Genomic DNA, 20,244 nt, shown 5'->3' with positions numbered 1-20,244 from the left:
AATAGAATGGGAAAGACTAGAGATCTCTTCAAGAAAATTGGAGATCTCAAGAGAACGTTTTGTGCAAAGATGGGCATGATAAAGGACAAAGAAGGCTGGGACCTAACAGAAGCAAATGAGATTAAGAAGAGGTGGAAAGAATACACAGAAGAATTATACAGGAAAGATCTGAATGTCCCTGATAGCCATGAGAGTGCGGTCACTGAACTTGAGCCGGACATCCTCGAGAGTGAAGTCAAGTGGGCCTTAGGAAGCATTACTAACAACAAAGCTAGCGGAGATGGCAGTATTCCCACTGAGCTATTTAAAACCCTAAAAGATGATGCTGTTAAAGTGCTGCACTCAATATGCCAACAAATTTGGAACACTCAACAGTGGCCACAAGACTGGAAAAGGTCAATTAACATTCCAGTTCCAAAGAAGAGCAATGCCAAAGAGTGTTCAAACTATCGTACAATTGCGCTCATTTCACATGCCAGCAAGGTGATGCTCAAAATCCTACAAGCTAGGCTTCAGCAGTATGTGAACCGAGAACTACCGGAAGTTAAAGCTGGGTTTCAAAGAGGCAGAGGAACTAGAGATCAAATTGCCAACGTTCGCTGGATCATGGAGAAAGCAAGAGAATTCCAGAAAAACCTCTATTTCTGCTTCATTGACTACGCTAAAGCCTTTGATTGTGTGGATCACAACAAACTGTGGCAAATTCTGAAAGAGATGAGAGTACCAGTCCACCTTACCTGTCTCCTGAGAAACCTGTACGAGGGTCAAGAAGCAACAGTAAAAACCAGACATGGAACAACCAATTGGTTCAAAATTGGGAAAGGAGTACGACAAGGCTGCATATTGCCGCCCTGCTTATTTAACTTATATGCAGAGTACATCATGAGAAACGCCGGGTTGGATGACTCACAGGTCAGAATTAAGATTGCTGGGATAATTATCAACAACCTCAGATACGCAGACGATACCACCCTAATGGCAGAAAGTGAAGAGGAGCTAAAGAGCCTCTTGTTGAGGGTGAAAGAGGAGAGAGCAAAAGCTGGTTTGAAACTCAGCAGTAAAAAAACGAAGATCATGGCATCTGGCCCCATCACTTCCTGGCAGATAGAAGGGGAAGAAATGGAAGCAGTGAAAGATTTTATTTTCTTGGGCTCCAAAATCACCACAGACGGTGACTGTAGCCATGAAATTAAAAGACGCTTGCTCCTTGGGAGGAAAGCTATGGCACACCTAGACAGCATAGTAAGAAGCAGAGACATCACCTTGCCGACAAAGGTCCGTATAATCAAAGCTATGGTTTTCCCAGTAGTAATGTATGGCTGTGAGAGCTGGACTATAAGGAAGGCTGAGCGCCGAAGAATTGATGCCTTTGAACTGTGGTGCTGGAGAAGACTCTTACAAGTCCCCTGGACTGCAAGGAGGTCAAATCAGTCCATCCTAAAGGACATCAACCCTGACTGCTCATTGGAAGGACAGATACTGAAATTGAAGCTCAAATATTTTGGCCACCTAATGCGAAGAGAAGACTCCCTGGAAAAAAGCCTGATGCTGGGAAGGATTGAAGGCAAAAGGAGAAGGGGACGGCAGAGGATGAGATGGCTAGATAGCATCACCGATGCAATGAATATGAACTTGAACACCCTCCGGGAGAGAGAACAGGACAGGAAGGCCTGGTGTACTATGGTCCATAGGGTCATGAAGAGTCGGACACGACTTAACGACTGAACAATTTGCTGCTGCTAATACCACCATGTTTGCTCCTTTGAAACTGAAATTGCAAGCCACACTAATTCAAGTCCTTATTGGAAAGGTGAGATAGAGATCTAATTGTTCTACCCCTTAGCTCATTTATAGCACTGAGAAGAATTGGTATCAACCTGCAAGTAATGCTACCAAGACTCACTTTAAAATTTGATGAGATGCATAACGCAATCTAAATGAACACGGTCAATATGAACATCACCTGTCTTCCATAGTCCACTCACCACCACTAACAGTTTTTTTTATCAGCTACAATGGAATATATAGGAACCATTAAGGTATCCGCAAATACTACCCTATATTGCCAGTCACCCGATTTGATGTCTGCTACATCAGCCAGTCAATGTACACTACATATAGCTAAACTTAACACTGCCAGCTCAAGCCAACACAATCTATTTCACAGAAAAACCTCTGGAACCACCTAGCTATAAGCAGCTTGTTTTCCAGATGTTCTCTATGGGAAGCGAAATCACTAACATCGTGATAAATCCCATCCAATATTCTGACATGTATACTAGGATCTGGGTGGCAAGAGTCAGTTGCTTGGTGTTAGTTACAAAGTGGGGTTAAGATAGTTTAATGAACCCCCCTCTTGTTCTAGTGGTCTAAAAAGCAAACAGTTGCTTTTAAAACTCCACTGGTCTGCCAGCAAGATCTCTGATGTCTTTCCCCTGCATGCAAGAAAATGACCCTTAGAGGGATGTGGTACATACCTTGAGGGTGAGGTCGACGGTAGCGGGAGAAACTGGAGTTAGGCTGGAGCTCTGTTGTAGAGTCTCCCTCCTAGGGAGGGGGAGGGTGTGGGGCAGGGGCACCTGAAAGGCAGGCAACACACATCACATTCTAGCTAAGTCTATCACAAAAGCCCCATCAAAAGCAAGAGCTCAAGCAATGCTGCTGCGCTAAGACAGTCTTCCAGACTTAAGCATTTCGCAGGGATGTTTTGACAGAAGAGGCAAAAAAACCCCCAATAGGTGGTGGTGGTGGGGTCTATCCTGTTTGTGGTCATGGAATATTGTCCATTTCCTAGTGCCAAAAGAGCACAAAAACAAACTACTGCAGGAATAATAATTTTACTTGACACCTCTTCAGCTGGATTCCACACTTAGGAGGAAGAATTTGTACTTGACTAGATGCCCTCAACAAATTTTCCTGAAGACTTAAATAAAGATGAATCAAATTGTTGATGCTCTTGTACTCCTGGTCGTTACCAATGCTCTTACAATCACCCTTATGCGATGCTGCCATAGAATAGGATGAAGCTAATTTAAAGAATGAAGATACATGAAATTTTCAAACCACACACCTATGGGTAAATCTAACTCCAAAAATGCAGTACAAAGTCACTAGCACCCAAGAACTGCAAGGTGCTCCAACATGAATGTAATCCACCTCAAACCTTTCAAACCATTATGAATAGAAAGGATGACACAGAAAGCTACAAACACTGTCATAAAACTGAACAAAGTATATTTAATATCACCAAATCTGTTTAAAGGAAACAATTTATCAACGGGAAACTCTCTTGAAGAGATGCTCCAATCCTGTTTTCCTTCAAATGCGTGTGTGCTCACACACGCACACACACATGCCAAGCCAGAAATGAAGCCGCAAAGCAAAAGAATAATAAGCATCAGGCTTCCATGTTAGAGGGACACCTTCTGTTGCCAGACAGCATTTGCCAACTTGCACCATCAGTAGCAGCAGGCAAATCCACAAAGCCTCTGCAGACTTGCAAAAAGAGGCACAACAGGTAAAAGCATTTGCTCTCCAAAGTTCTATGTTGCTTCAATATTATTTAGCATCTACAATTAGTTTCAAAAGGTATTCACAATGTACTCAGGACTTCACATATTACAGTAGGAAATAAGATACCAAGTGCCAAGGAACCATTTCTAAAGGCCCTGTTCCACTTTGCAAGAACATGAGGCTAAGTAACATACACGCTTGCTTCAAGAATGGTTAATAATTCAAATTTTATGCCAGTCTTGCAAACTGATTATTTAGGGGCAATCACCCACATCCTACTCTACTTTTTTTAGCCCTTAAAAGAGGAACATGCAAGGCTTCAAAGTTGCTCTTTGTAGCTGTAAAGGTAAGGTCTGGAGGGGGAGGGGGAGGGGGGGAGAGAGAGAGGGAGAGAGAGAGGGAGAGAGAGAGGGAGAGAGAGAGAATGAGCATGAATGGTAAATATGGTTTGGTACCATGGTTTGGTGATCAGAAGCACCCCTACAGTCTCGGGCACTTCACCGTCTCAGGTTTGTGTACTCCTTCCTCCTTCCTTTCCAAAGTGTGAAGAACTAGTTTCTCTTGATGTTTTAATTTGGTGATTCACATATCCAAACCATGGATTTAAACCCACTTCAAACCATGGTTTCAATCTCTAGCTTGGAGGCAAATAACGGTTACTGCTAACCACAGTTTGCCTGATTCAGATATCACAGCAAACTAGTTATCTTAAACCACAGAAGACTAGGGGGAGTAGTGCACGAGTTTAAGGTGGAAGGAGAAGAGGGAGGAGTGTGTGAATTTTCAGGAATGCTCTCAACTGGTTCCATGACATCTGAGTTTATCCAGTCTTGCATGAAAAATGTGTGCTCTGTTGCATGCATGCTTATTCAGGGCAAATTCTACTATCACAAGACAAGATGCCAATTTCAAGACTATGGTGGGAGCGGGGTGTGAAAAGCAAAATAATAACTTAAATATGTCCTACTGCTTTAATAGGATTGCAGATAAGGAGTACTAACTTCATTACTCAATACGGATGCAGTTACTTTGTTCTTAAAACACTTTCCTTTCTGTACGTGAAATGAGTAGTTTTTTTCAGTCTGTTCACTGTATAGCAGAGTAACAATTCTGATACAGAACTAGAGTCCAGTAATATGGTAATACAGAGCTGAATGGAGTAGTAAAATTAATATTGCCCCCCCCCGCCCCCAGGATGATGGCTATCACATGATTTACTGCTCCCCCATCTAAAAAGCTCCCTACGTGTGGAAAAATGGTACACAGAGAAGGGCTGCGCGCGCACACGTGCACATGTGAGTGTGTGTATGCGTGCATATCTTTTAATGTGGGGAATGATTTTAATTCATTTTCCACCTGTACAAGAGGATTGTACCAAGTAATCCAGAGGTTACCCACCTTTTTGGGGTCAACAGCCACATTCCCTCAGAGGAAAGTGATAAGGGGCCACATACTTTGGGCGGGGACAAAGCCAAAAGTAGCCTTGATACTCCTTTTCTCTCCCTTACCTTCTCCCCACTTCATTCATCCATCATGCCTGTCTCTCTCTCACACACACACCCTTTCCGAATGTGTAGCCAAAGCAGTAACAAATCTTAAAATGTTCTGTGAACACCGCAATTGTCATAACAATGTGCGTTCCCTTACCACATGGCATTGCACACATTACTATAATATGTAAATATCCCCTTAGCCTAGCTTCCAGACCTTGGTCAAACCAGTTTCTATTCCCTCCCAACTCTTGAAAGCATTGCCAGATTCCACTAATCTGAAACAGCCATGTACATACCTCTAGCCTCCATCTATTAGTTCTCTAAAAAGAATATTCAGCATTATTAAGTCACAAAACTTCATGAAACAAAATTTATAGAAAGCTTTTCCATACCCTAAAAGATCTGTAGAATGTAGTTTACATGATATTAGTCTGCCAGTAACAGAAACCTAAAATAATAATCACTGATATTAAAATACAGTGAAATGCACAGGTTATAGCCTGAAGCCGCTAATATGCTTACATTAGTCACTAAAGCCTCCTCCATCTTTGCACTGCTTGTTGCCACTGTACTGGAATGAGAGGAAGGTGTTGTGTAGTCTGTTACAGACTCCTGCAAAGAAAAGAAGTTGAAGAAGCTGATCTATGTAATAAAGAAAATTCTTCCCCGAAACAGAGTGATTTGAACACATGAAAAGGTAAAAATTATTATTTCACTGCTTCATAAACTGAATGCCTATATTAAAAGAATCAAGCTTCTTATGTAATTCCACAAATAAGTTTACATATCCAGCATTTAAAAAAACTATAATGCTCATGATTAATACACTAACTTAAATCTACAAATGTATATTGGGTTGTCCATGCCTGACAGATTTAGTTAAGAGACATGCCTATAATTTTTAAACAAGTTGACATTAAAGAGGCTTTCTAATTTCATATGTCTTCCTTGATGTAGGAAGCGTAACACTTCCATCACTTCAAACCAATGAAGAAAAAATTAGGTACGTAATTAACTAAGGTTCAAATATTTTATTGTTAGGAAGTAGGGATGTCGGAGAATTTCTCCACGAATCTCCAGGAGGCCGAATGCCAATGCATCTGGCCCCCCGAAATTGGTGGGGAAATTCTACGACACCCCCCGCCCCCCCCCGGATGGGACTTACCTCGTACGAATGTCCCTCGTGGCGGCGGGTCCCGGTGGCAGTTCGGCGGCCGGTCTTCCGACCGGCCGCCATTTCAAAGTAAAAAAACAAACAAACAAAAAATGTGATAGGCTACATAAAGATTTACGTAGCCTATCATGGCTAGATTTTCAAAGTCAGCCGTGATAGGCTACGTAAATCTTTACGTAGCCTATCACGGCTGACTTTGAAAAAAAAAAAAGTGTGTATGCAAATGGTGGCGCCCATGGGTGCCGCCATTTGCGTTCCTTATTTGGGCACAGGTAGTCTACGTAAAGATTTATGTAGACTACGGCGAAAATAAGGGCAACGCAAATAGCGTTGCCCTTATTTTCGCCGTAGTCTACGTAAATCTTTATGTAGACTACCCACGCCCAAATAAGGAACGCAAATGGCGGCGCCCTTGAGCGCCGCCATTTGCGTACGCGCTCCCCGCCCCCAAGTCAGCTGTGATAGGCTACGTAAAGATTTACGTAGCCTATTACGGCTGACTTTCAAAATCTAGCCGTGATAGGCTACGTAAATCTTTACGTAGCCTATCACGTTTTTTTTTTTTTTACTTTACTTTCTTCTTTCGCGGCCGGAGAGGCGGGGCGCTCCCCCCCCCCGGCCAGAATTTCGGCGGGGAGGGACGGGGCGCCTCCCCACCCACCAAGAATTTCGGGGGGAGAAACAGAGCGCCCCCCCCCCGAAAAAAACTGTGGGGCCGGGTAAGGGACTTTCGTCCATCCCTATTAGGAAGGGAGGCAAACCATGGCCTGAAGGAGGAGCACTGAACCTCTTTCAGCTGGAGGGTCAAATTCCATTTTGGAGAAACTCTCAGGGCCCGCATGCCAGTAATAAGCAGGGCCAAAGGCAGAAGGGACGGAGCCAAAAAACAGAACAGAAAAATCAGCATATTTTAATTTAAAGCTCTTACTGCCAGTAATTCAGCCTTAGCAGAGGCATTTCAACCTTTTAGGATGGGGGAAAACTGCACAAATGCTGGGAAACCACCAAACAACTGGTGGTCAGGGAAAAAGAAGTGGGGCCAGGGGAAGGGGACATAGTCATCTAGGGAATGCCGGAGGACTGGACTGGGATCCTAGGAGGGCTAGATTTGACCCTTGGGCCTGAGGCTCTGCACCTCTGGTCTGAAGGAATCTTTCCAGATGTGCCTTCTGAAAAGAAAGGAAGAGGACTTCTTCCATATACTGCTATCTAGAGATCTTTAAGTATGCTGAACCTTGTGCGATGTCCAGTGAGTTCTTGCACATTGCAGCCAGCATCCTGTTGCCATGAAATACCTATTTTTATTTGTTTATCCATTCTATTAATTGTTGACAAGTACAAAATACGTGACATCAACTGAAAGTATAGAGGGGCCCCAGAAATTCTGGTCTGCATTGAAGCAAGTACCTTGCACCAGAATCTCAGAGATGCTACCCCATCCTTTTTTGTTTTCTGCAGATGTTTTCATCCTGTTAATACTTTATGTGAGTAGGAATGGAGTAGGAGTAGACACACACATACTTTTCTGGAGTAGGAGTGGACACACACTTCAGTTGTCATATCTGCTTTCAGAGACACAGCAACTTCCCATAAAAGATTCATGCCGGTAAAGTTTGGGCAAGTACAGGCTGCTCAAATATTCAGCTGTGTTCTTATTCATACCTGCTTTAAAAGAGCTTCTGGAATGGCCAGAGGGGGCACCACTGATTTCAGCTTCTCCATGAAATGCTTGATAATTTTATGAACATTCACTAAATCAGTCAAATTCTTTCACCATTGATGAGTAAGCCTAAGTAGCCATTCCATTTGTTTCTTACCTTCTGGGTTGTACCAAACTCTGGAGCAGACACTGATATCATTGTTCCTATTTCAGTTCCAAGTTCAGCGGCTGCCTTGGTTTCTTTAGAAGTAACAGGGTCTGGGCTTCTGACTGCAGTAGGACTGGATTTCTCTTGTCCCTCAGAGTCACCTTGCTGAGCCTCTTTTACTTTTTTGTTCTTTAGTGACCGCTCTTTCCCAATTGGGCCGGGCTTGTACTCTTTGTTTTCTATAGGACTCAAATCTGGAAGCTAAACATATTATTTTTTTTTCAACATGGACGTTTTTGGATGCTAAATTCTACAAACAGGAGTTGAAGCATCAGTTGTGTTGTTGTCTTTTCAACTAATAAAAGTTTGTGTTTTTTTTAATGCTGGCTGCTGATAAAGATAAGGCATCTATATTCAAATGTAATTTAGATCCAAGTCCTAGGATGAAGAGCTCATCAGACCTCTACCCAATAGCAGTGAGCATATGATGCAATTTAATGTAATTAGCATTAGTTTTATCCGTAGAGTGCCCCCAGCAGGATTTACCAAGTGTCAAGATGGTAAATAAATGACAAACTGGAATACAGCACTTTTAAATCTTAAAATTATTCCCACTGCTTTAAATGAACAGATCTCATCTATGCTGAATTAATCTTGAGAAAAAACAGAATATCTAGTCGTCGTCCCGCCCTGGGTTATGGGGGAAACCACATACAAATAAAGTTTTGAATGCAAAGCTGCCCCACATAATGTTTCCCAGGTAGATCCAGAGCAACAGCAGCAGCTTTAACATGTGGCAGCAGTAGCAGGTTGCATCCTTGCTCTTTGGGCATCCTACACAGATTTTCAACTTCTCCCACACTCCTGCCCCCACATCAGTAGGATATTAACCATTCATTTCTTATTTGCAAGATTACATAAATAAATAAGCACAGAGGTTTCATTATATTTCCTATTACTAATATGCATGGATACCAAAATGCTACTTTCAATATGCTTCTGTAATTCATGAGAGCTGGAATGTTTCACTTACCTTCTGTGCTTTTATAGGTCCTGCCCGGGGCTGCTTTTGTCTTTGCTCTTTTGGTTCAAGAAGCTTCTCAGAAGGTTTCTCTGAAACTGGGCCAACTTCATTGTCGCTCCCACTAGATGCTGGAGCTCCGAACTGAATACTTTCTATTCCCAAATCAATTCCACTTTCCTGCCCAGGTGTTGTTCCCTAGGTAGGATCCCAGGAATTTTACTTTTCAAACATAAGCAAACATCTGTCCTGTACTATTGCGTTTAAGTACTTTAAAATAGCTCAAATGGTATGAGTAAATTAAATTGTGACCATGGAAGGTGAAATTTCTTATCAATCAGGTTTTATTTAAGACGTCAGATCTTGTTTGTAGATATAATATTTGTAAACTAGCTTACTTAATCTGTTGGTGACAACAAATTAAAACAATGGTGGTTTCACCTGTGAAAAACTGGTTATCTATTACTTTAGTAGCTAATGGATGAACATTTTGCACCCTTTACTTCCAGTCACTAGCAAATTACAAACCCATTACTTGCTTTATATTGGTTACTTACCTCTGGAGATGTAGCTGAAACAAATGATGTCAAAGGCTTATTCCATGCACTGACTGAAGGAGGTTGTGGAGGACTAATGGGTCCCACTGAAAGCGCAGAGAACAAAAAAGGATCAGAATATCTGATAGGAAAGGTGCTAATTGCAAAGAAACCATGACTTGCCCACACATACATAAAATTATGAGAGGCAGCATGCTGCTTGCTAAGAATCCCTAATATTTTAGCATTTTTGCCTGAAAGGACAAGAGAACGATGAGGGGAAAGTAGACCAGTTATCTGTCCACAGAGAACACATTAATGTAATGTATGCTAAGACCTCAATGATGTTATTGCTTCTAGATTATCCACAGCCCCTTCCTACACAGCAGACGCCAATACAAACAGGCCAAAGGCCAGGAGCTTGGCATTTGTGAAAAGAGCATATAAACCTCTCACTGTAGTTCAGAGCCAAACCCTCAGTCTGGAAAAGCTTCCTGGGAGAAGCCCAGGAAAGAACGGAAGAGTACAATGGTTCCCTTTGACATGTCCACATATAACATGTGTCGGCAACTTCAGGTAGTCTGAGGACCACCTCCCACCCCCTGGCAGAACTACCAAAGGCTGCATTCCTCCTGCTCTTGCCACAAAAAAGGGGGGAAAGGGGAAAACAAGTTACATTTGTCCATTCTAAGCCTCTGCAGTGGTTTGCTGCCTGATTTCAAACCATGGCTTTTGATCATTTAAAAAAAGAAAGAAAAAAGGTGGTTGGGGGAGGAGAAGGAACCACATGCAGCCTGCAGTCCACATGTTGCCCACCCCTGACATATACAGACAAAGGACAAACAGCAGGGAGAAAAACTTACCCACCAACTACTGCTCTAGCAGTCCTACTGTACATAAAGGCTACTCACAGGGGACAGAGGAAGAAGGACTGGACACAAATACACATTTTGGAAAAGTGTGGACAAGCCTTGCAGCTCTCCACTCTTAGAAATCATTTCACATGACAATGTATCATCTAAGTGATGGACCCAAAATTGCAAGCCAAGATTAACCAAGGAGCTGAGGAAAGGATGCCAGCTATTCAAGATTTCAAGCACACATTCACACATTTTACATTTTCTTGCACATTTAGCCAGGTAGAAGAGAAGCCTCTGCTTACATTTTTTAGATATGTCATTGAGGACCGTTGTAGGTGGCACTTTATTATCCCATAATTCAGTTCCTACAGCATTATGTGAAGCAGTATTCTGCAGAGTTTTGCTTGTTGCTGTATATTCTGTGTTGTTCACTGCACACGCTGCCTGTGTTTGTGGCGGAACTGAAGTCTGTGGACTTGAAATCTGAGACACGCACTGCAATGGAAGTTGTGGTTGAGCCTGAACCTGCTGAACAGCAGCAGCAGCAGCAGCAGCTGCTGCTGTTGCCTGCTGCTGCTTTTTGGCAAACCTGGGTGGTAGTTTGGAATTTGGGCATCTTCCTTTTTCATTTGAGCCCTTTTTGGTCCAGACCTAAGAATAAGAAAGATTGTTAAGAGGGTCTAGAGCTTATGTCCCAAGAAAAGAAGAAATGGAACCCTGATTTTTCACCTGTTAATGACTATGCTCAAAACTGAGGGGAGATGAGGGGCTTATAAAATCACAAGAGATACGCTGAAATCAGGGACACTGATTGATACTCAATATAAAAGGTTCATTCACTGTAATTAATGGAAAGTAACTTCAAGACAAAGCTAAGTACTTTTTTCAAATAATACCTAATTAGTCTAATTGCCATTAATGACATATCCACTACCATAAGCCACTTTTAAAAGATTAGATGAACTCAAGGAGGACAAGCTTATCAGTTAGCTACTAGTAGCCACAAAGTACAAGCCTATTTTCAGAGTCAATATTGCCACTACCAACTGATGCTTGAGGTTAAACTGAGGTATGCCAGGCCTTAATGCTGACTTGTTTTAGGCATTTATTGAAGATGTATTTGTTTGCTTTGGCTTTCCCCCAGCCACAAGCAATCTCTGTACCAGCCTCATGGTGTGTGTGTGTGTGTGTGGGTGTGTGTGTTTGTTTTTCATTCTTTTGTAAACCACTTCTGGTTTTTATTTGAAATGAGAAGCAATATATAAATAATGCAAACAAACGAATAAATGTCAATGAATGCCAGGCTAGGCAGGCCATTAATTTGACCAAGCATGGTGATTCTTATGTAGAGAATCATACTGGGAAATCTACCAGGAATGGCAAGCAGCACTTACTGCTCAGAGCTGGAATGCCAGAGTTCCACTAACCATCTTTCAGAAAAACAGTGTTAGATCTAAACTTGCCCTTTTACCATTTCTTTATTCTTGCTCCCCAGCCTTTTCCACTCAAGGTACCCCTCAAGGAAAGGTCCAACAGTAAAAACAAAAATCAGGATAGTTGTCCCCCCAAACTTGCTCAAAAAAATCACTATAAAAGTACAATGCACAAAACATCACAACTGCATTAAGTTTGCTTAATTTGTACAATTTCAAACAACTGGGGCATTACAAAATTGAGCAACTCAAAAATTATTTTGAAAGAATTAGACTGCTTGAGAAATGTGAAGCATCTCAAGTCAATGACCTGGTTTCCACATAACACTGGGCCATGGTTTATTTAACCCATGGGTTGTTGAATCTTCGGTTGACATGATGTGCGAACCCAGCAACACTAACAAACTATGATTTATTAATCACGAACAACACAGAAAGAGAATCCATGGTTTGTTGCTGGGCTGTGAACTCTAGGTTGTTTAAACCATGGGTTGTCATTACATGCGAACCCAGAACTGTGGGCTAATCAAGGGCTGTTTTGCAATGCTACAGAGGAGGTGGGCAACAGTGGGAAAAAAAACCCAGTCAGTCTACACGCCAGTACTACAGTGACACAAACGGCATTTGGAATACAGGGAGGGAGCAGGCGAAGGAGGGAAACAATAACCCAGGGATTGAGAAAATAAACCACAGTTTGTTCAACTGTCTGCCAGACAAAACCTGGGTAGGGCAACAAACCATGGGTGAGTGTTATGTGCAAACCAGGTCAATGGCTCTCTGTATAAAAAAACATGCTAGAAAAGAGTGATAAAATGCATGAACTTAAACCTGCACTGTTTGCTCTTCCTTTTTCCTGCGTTCTTCATCTTGCAAACGTTTTTGTTGCTTTTTTGATACCACTTCAGTAAAACCATCATTGTTCAAATTCGACTGGGAATCTTCAACTACTGTCACTTCAGGGTGGTCATCAATAATGACGACACCTGTAAAGAAGACCCAAATTTTAGTTGGAACTATAACTATTCCTGATCTAATCATAGATCTGGTTGATGTAATTGGAAAAAATACTATTATTTTTCTTCAGAAAACCACAGACATTTATTTCTGAAAGAATGCAGTTAAGATTCCCAGAGACCTCCAGTACGTACTTGCATAGTTGTTAAGGTCAAACTGAGAAATCGCATCCACTTTCTCTTTAGGTTTCTTTGGACCAGCTTTGGACTCTTCTCGCTTCTTGTTGTTGCCATCTTTGGAACCTTTTAGCACAGCAACACTGCTCCCGCTTTCTTCCTGATGTAAACTGCTGCTAACTGGCTCAGCACTAATCACAGCTGGCATCTGTTCCTCAAAAGGTCTATACCAGAAAAACCAAACCAGAGAATAAATCTCTAGCAGTACAGCAAAGATTTGGGGAAAATATAGTGCTATGTAATAATTTACAGAACACTGTGAAGACTTTGGGATTGTTCAGATGATCACAATGACAACAGAAGCCATTGTGGCTTCTCGCACTGCCCCTGCGAGCGATTGCCATTTGCATAATTCCCTGCACTGCGGATTGCTGTGTCGTCCGAACCCGGCACACGGCACGGTGGCTTCATATCCACCCTACAACATCTACTGCACATCTTGTGGGTTGTAGAGTGGGTACAAAGCCACTGCTACCAAGCACTGGGTTCAGACGACACGCCAACCCATGCTGCAGTGCAGGCAATTATGCAAACGGCAGCTGTGCTCACAACACACGCAGGGGGAGAAGCCACAATGGCTTCTTTCCCCATTGCAACCATCTGAACCCAGTCTTTAATTGAGATAACTGTGCTCCATTGTGGTACTACAATGAATTCAGAGAGAACACTGACAAGTGAGAAAGGGCTCGGAAGAGGAAGTTGACAAATGGTCTATAAGCAAGTCATAGGACGAAAAACTGATGGAGCTGGGTATGTTTGACCTGGTATGAAGATTAAGATGTGGGGAATATCTTGACATCCTTAAAATAAAACTGATTACCACAACCACTGCAAGTAGAAGCTTTAGGGGAACACTAAGAACTTCATTACAGGAGCTCACAAAGAAAGAGAGAAAGATTTTTTTTATTATTTTTTTTACATTGAAGGGGCTATAGCTCAGTGGTAGAGCACATGCTTTGCATGCAACAGGTCCTGAATTCAATCCTTGGCATCGCCACATAGGGCTGAGAAAGACTCATGTCTGAATCTCTGGAAAACTGCTGCCAGTCAGTGCAAAAAATATTGAACTACATGGACTAAAGTTCTGACTCCTGATTCAGTAAAGGGCACATATATGTCATTTGCCTTAAATGCTTAAGTATAGGGATATCCTAGCTTAATAGAAAGATACTGATGTGGATATTTTTGCTCAGACAGAGGATGACATCCAGTGATGGAAGACTTTCTCCATTCACTCACTGGAGGGCAAGACTTCTAGATGCTTGAAACTTCTTCCATGGGAATTGCTCTCTCAGCTTTGTTTTTTCCCTGCCTCCACTAAGGTAGAAGGTCTAGCCATGGCTCTCTGTCTCAGAGACTATCTACTGTTAGCTGGCCAGCTAGGTTTGGGAAGCCACTCCGCATTGGTGTCTAATCAAAGGAGTCTGGCACCTGTTGGTCTCTCTCAAGAGTTCACACCTAACACTCTGAAGAAGCAAGCCTGAGCCATCTCAATGGATCTCACCCAACCAGGCTCTGTCTTCCTAGCTAAACAGGTAAAATAGTTTTTAGTAGGAGCATGCCTTCTAAAACACCCTACAGTCCAGATTCTTCTCCTGGGATCTTGAATGGATGCCGATAGTTCTCACTAAAGCACCCTCTGAGCCCATCTGTGACGTTTCACTTCACTTTCTTACTTTACAAATGTTATTTCTGGTAATGACCAGCTTAACTAGAGATGCTATAGTTAAGGGCAATTTCAATTAGGAAAGAACTCTATTTTCTATCCTTGCATGATTATTCAGAACTAATCACTCTTCTATTCCAAAAGTTATCCCGCCCCACCAGAAAAACATTCTGAGATGTAACTTGCTCTCTTTTTTCTTAATTTGTTCTCGTCTTACAAAGCAACATACATGAAACAGGTGAAGTGCCTTTAAGTTATATTTTCACAGGATCAAGGGCGCTAGGCCCTTGGATCCTGCATTTGTTTCTTGTGAAGAAGGCAATTTTGATTAACAGGTTATCTATTGTATTTTACTTGGATTAAGGACTGCATCATCACAGTTTATTAATCCCAAGGAGTTCATGTTCCTTCTGGAATTCAAGCCTACTCTGTCAGAGGGGCAGTTACCACAGCAGCATCCTATGTTCCCCTAGCAGCAGTATACAATGGCTGGGTTCACACAACATGACAAGCCAGAGTACTGGTTGAGTGTGGGTTGTCAATGAGTTGTAGGCTGAATTGTGGGTTGTTGTATTGTGTGAACCCAGCTATGCTAATAAACCATGGCTTGTTAACCATGAACAACGCACAAAGAGAACCCATGGTTTGTTGTTGGGTTGTGAACTGTGGCTTGTTTGTTAAACCATGGTTTGTTAGCATGGGTGGGTTCGCACAGCACAGCAACCCATGATTCAATGACAACTCATATTCAACCCATACTCCGGCTTGTCGTGTTGTGTGAATCAGGTCGACATTCACACATGGCCGTGTCTCAATGTGTTAGCTACTCCATGGTTTAAAAGAAATACTGATAATAACCTAGCTATATACGGGATAACAATGACTGAAGCTCTATTCAGACATTATAGAAAAGGTTAATTCACCACGCAAGCAGAGCAGGGCAATGCCAAGTAGCCCTGCCCACTGATATCACACTCATTACACAGCCCCTTCCCCAATGTCCACATATACCACGAATGCCTGTAGGGAGTGGGGCCTTCATGCACACACAAAGCCTACAGAGAATTTATACCACACTTGATACAGGTAAGTCTATTCAACGGATACCTTTTCAGCATCCAGAAATAGAACTCCACGGGGTTTCTTTTCTACACTTTTAGTGAATAAACTGTATGTACCCTACATAAGTTCATTGATAATTTCCTGCCTTTAATGAACCTAGTTTGATCCTCTATTGTTATCTATTACTTTTTTTTATCTTTTTGTCAAGATATTAGTTCAAATTTTAAAATCCTGATTGAGAAGGGCAATAGGGTTATATTAGGAGTGGGAACTTTCAATGATTGGGGGACTGCTTTGCCCCTCCCCCCTCGGGACCTGACCGGGGGCCGCACCCCTGCTGCGCCACTGAATGAGCTGTTGAAACTTAGCAGAAGCGGCAGCAAAAAAAGGGGCATTTCTACTTGAAAAGGTGTGTGATCTCTTGCGCCTTGTTTTAAGACAAACTGAAACTTTTTTTGCTACTGCACCACCAAATTTCAGTAGCACACAATCACTTTTTTTTTGCTGCCGCTGCCACTGAATTTATAACAGTGGCAAAAAATTGGCAGTTTGCTTCTGAAATTCAGTGGTGCAGCAGTAGCAAAAAAAGTCAAGGGGGTGTATTGTCCACCCCTGGTCTATATGAATCTGACTTGGATAAATCTCTCTTGCTTGAGCAAGACTACTCTCTTTGCTATTTCTCAAAGTTTTTTAAATGCGTTTTTGCATTACTTCATTTAGTATAATTAACAGATAAAAATTAAAGTTTAAAAAAAAATCTCTTGTAACCCACTCATTACCCGAGGCTTTATTATTTTACAGTTCCTTTACTGTTTGAGGTAGTTCTTCTATAATTATTGGTCTATGAAGACTGTCAATCTCCACAGGAGTTAAATGAGGGTGCTTAAATGAGGATGCTCATTAAGATTCTTAATGAGGATCTTCTGCAAAGATTTTCTGATCTTATCTTCAACTGAGTTGTTAGAAGAATAAAGCTTATTACAGAACTGACAAAAGACATTGGCTATATGCTTTGGAAAAGTTATCAAGTTCTCTATAACCTTTAATTATGTAACTACATTACTTCGTTGCTTTTTTTCAGTTGAGTAGCCAATAATTTATCAGGTTTATTTCTCTTCTCAAATGTACGTTGCTTTAAATAACGCAAAGATCTTTCAACTGCTAACAATTAATTATATCCAACGGTTTCCTAGATGCCTCAAATCTTCTGTATATATGCTGTGAGCAAGGTGCTTTGTGCTGTTGTTCCAGCTTTTGGATTTGAGAGATGAGCTCTGTTGCCTCTTTCCGTCTCTTTTTAAAAAATATGATCCCAGCATAATTATCTCAAACCACTACCTACTGCACTACTGGGCGGCCACTGGCCCTAGGCCTAACTTCTAAAGTCCTCTGCAAGCCATCAGTTCAGAGATCTGGCAAGTGATATTTGCCTTCCCAGCTGCCCTACTGGGCAGAGCAGGGGTGGGCCCATCTACTTTTGGTTCTGGCCCTGCCTACTGCCAGCATGCCCCAACCCCCAACAGATTGCCCTTGAGGGAATGCAGCTATCAACAGAAAAGGGGTTCCTCACACTGACCTACTGAATGGAAGTCATATCCCTTCAAACCAATTTGATTAATTAAATCTTTTTTGAACCTCCAGTGACCTAAGTAGATGACAGAACTTTGATTTTTTATTTGAAGCCTTTTGCATTAGCTTTCTAGTAGTAAGCAAACTTACCCCCGTTTTCCACTTCTTGTTGGAGGGCCGTTTCTCCTTTCATTTCTTGGCCCTGAGAAGTTCCGTCCAGATTTGGGTGGTCCGCTATTGCCACGGCGATTCTGCCGATCAATCCCAGGTCGCTGACTGGAAAAACTCCTCTTGGCTATTTCCCTTTTGGGGGTTAGTGTGCTTTCCCCTGCCTTAACAACTACCTGTGTTGTGACATCTGTTAATTTCTTCTCATCCCTCTCACGTCTCTCATTGAAATCACTACTTTCTGAAGCAGTTTCCCATTCTTCATTTGCTTGGTCTGAGGAGTTCTGATTGGACAAGTCTGGCGTCTTATTTCCTGAAACATCCAAAGTAGTGCTTGGCTGCTCATTAACAGCATTGCTCACTGCTGCACTTGATGAGGAACTAGTTGTAGCTTCATTTATTTTTGATGCTGCCTCTCTCTCTTTTAGACGTCTAAAGCGTGGCGGCTTATCTTGCCTGGGAGGTCGTGCAGGCCTTTGCCTTCGAGGCCTTTCCCTAGCAGGATCAAATTTCCTCTCAAACCTTGCAGGTGGTCTTTTATCCAGTGGTATAGAACCATAATGCTCGTGCCTTCGTGGGGGTTCCCCATCTTCAACTTTAGAGGTTTCTGTCTGCCTTGGGTTCCACTGATTATCTCTGTATCCTGGTCTCCTAAGAGTAGATGGCCGAGGTGGACGGCTAACTGGATCTCTACCCCCACGTCTAAATACCCCTCCTCTGCCACGTCTAGAAGGTTCTCCTTTAGGAAGAAAACCTGGTTTGGGCTTATTTTCATCTTCCCTCCCGTAAGTTTTGTCTAAAACTTTATTGTCCCCTCGACTGTTATTTTCAGGTTTGAAAGACAATAGAGCTTTTGCAGGCTTTTTGACATCTGCCTTTTCTTCTCTCTTTGGATGCTTGCCTTTGCTTAAGCTGTCCTTGTCTGAAAGAAGGGTGTCACTTGCACTTTCATGCACTTCACTGTCAGAGTCAGTTTCTGAGCCTCTCTGCCTCCGCCGTTTTGGAACAACTTCAAAATCAGAGCTCTCGCTACGGGTTTCACTCTCTTCTCTCTGCCTAAGAGGACCAGAAGGCACATGCTCCACTCTAGGCTTAGTGTCTCTGTAATGCGGATAGTCTCTATTATGGCCTCTCCCACCACGACCCCTACCTCCATAAGAACCTCTATAGCTGCGTCCCCTAGAATAATACTCTCCACGCCCTCTGCCTCTGTATCCTTGGTCTGGGAACCAGTCCCTGTCCCTAGCTTCTTTCCAGTATGTTCTAGGAGGTAAACCAGGTTCTCTCTTCACAGGCCTGGTTTCCATACGAGGTCTCTCTACAGTTCGTTCTTTGTTCATTACTTTCTCTGGCTGTTTTTCTTCCTTTATTGTATTGACAGGCTGCTGAACTGGTAGCTGTTGAACAGTAAGGGATGGAAGGTCAACTGCAGTTTGTGGATTAGGTGGCTGTGGAACTGCAGGCGGGGGTGTCTGAACTGCAGCTGGCGGTTGAGGCACAGGGGTTACTACTGCTGCCTGCTGGACAACATGAGACTGCTGAACAGCAGGTGTAACTGTAGATTGCACGGGACTGTCTGCAGACTCCGAAGCTTGTGGTGTGCTTTGCAATGCTCTTTTGACATCTGTGATGGTCTTCTCTGGTTCTAGTCTGGGAGGTGGCACTGGAGGCTGTTCCCTTTTCTCAATCTTGCTAACTCTCTCATTTGTCAGTTTTTCTCCCTCTCTTTCCTTCTTCTGCTCACGTTCTTCTCTTTGTTCACGCTCTTCTTTCATATCTCGAAGGATAGGCTTTTTAATAGGACCAGACCTTCTCACTGGCCTGTCACTACCTTCTTCTCTTCTGCCATAACCTGGTCTTGGACCCCACCTGGTTTCAGATTTAGGCTTGAAGGGTTTTTCGGGTTTTGGTCCTTCCAACAGTCTATTAGTTGTGAACCCTTCCTTTTTTAGTTTGCTATCCACTCTTTCAAGCATTGTTTCTTTTGGCTCAATGTGTTTGCTGTTTACTTTGGAAACATTTGCTTGTGTATCATTCCCTTGCTCTTCTGATTTCAGAGAATGGCTTGACCCATGAGAAATGCTCCTCTTCAGGGAAGAATTACTCTCTTCTACAGGCACCTGCTCTTCCTTGGAGCTCTGAGAGACATTTTCTGCAGTTACTTCAAAACTTACTGTAGGAGCAGGTGTGTCAGTTTGGCGAGGCTGTGCATCTTCTAAAGACCTGCCTGAAGACTTCTGTACACTCACTTCACTAGGTTCCTTGAAGATGTCTGTCTTTGTATGGGAGTCCAGCTGACTTGGTTCTCCTGAGTAAATTGCTTGAACAGTCATTTGCTCTTGATCCGGAAGTGCCTCAGGCCTAGAAGCAAGCAAGCCACATTTTCAGCTGAAGCTGTATCAATGTCTCTATACATTGCAACATGTTAAAAATAAATGGTTACCTATTTTATGATTGAATCATACCTATTTACAACACAATTAGAAGACCACTTCTAGAGAGATTTGTTAGCACCAATGAAATTGGGGGGCCAGGATGTACAAAATCTAGCACGTGCTAATAGGCCAACAGTGCTAGGGATCAATGACTAAAGCTATCATTTTAGCTACTAAATTTATGAATTCTGAAAGAAACTGCTATGAAAATCTCAAATATAACGGCAAATCTTACAAACAGCCCAGCAGACAGGTCTTCAGAAGGAAGTGAAATGGCTGCTAAAATGTTCACCCATCCAGAAATGTTAATGTGCAT

At 42.5% G+C, this 20,244-nt stretch overlaps 1 protein-coding gene across 29 annotated transcripts in view; it reads right to left on the bottom strand.

Moving 5' to 3' along the window:
* PRRC2C (proline rich coiled-coil 2C) overlaps nt 1–20,244 on the bottom strand; it is a 90,781-nt gene that overhangs the window by 24,785 nt on the left and 45,752 nt on the right. For 15 of the 29 annotated variants that reach the window (XM_084851094.1, XM_084851109.1, XM_084851098.1 and 12 more), the window contains 9 exons: nt 17,476–19,854; nt 12,987–13,192; nt 12,667–12,821; nt 10,708–11,056; nt 9,567–9,652; nt 9,022–9,207; nt 7,998–8,249; nt 5,529–5,618; nt 2,478–2,579 (listed from right to left, as the gene is read on the bottom strand). In XM_084851094.1, coding sequence (XP_084707220.1) covers nt 2,478–2,579; nt 5,529–5,618; nt 7,998–8,249; nt 9,022–9,207; nt 9,567–9,652; nt 10,708–11,056; nt 12,667–12,821; nt 12,987–13,192; nt 17,476–19,854 — 3,805 coding nt within the window. The remainder of the gene's footprint in view (nt 1–2,477; nt 2,580–5,528; nt 5,619–7,997; nt 8,250–9,021; nt 9,208–9,566; nt 9,653–10,707; nt 11,057–12,666; nt 12,822–12,986; nt 13,193–17,475; nt 19,855–20,244) is intronic. The other 14 variants (XM_084851100.1, XM_084851114.1, XM_084851105.1 and 11 more) reach the window with 1 other exon arrangement.

This window comes from Heloderma suspectum, chromosome 4 (assembly GCF_057233095.1).
Source record: "Heloderma suspectum isolate Gila_16-S chromosome 4, 16-S_ref, whole genome shotgun sequence".
Classification (NCBI taxonomy): Eukaryota; Metazoa; Chordata; class Lepidosauria; order Squamata; family Helodermatidae; genus Heloderma; species Heloderma suspectum.
Note: the sequence above shows the minus strand (reverse complement) of the source record. Positions and strands in the feature narration are given on the sequence as shown.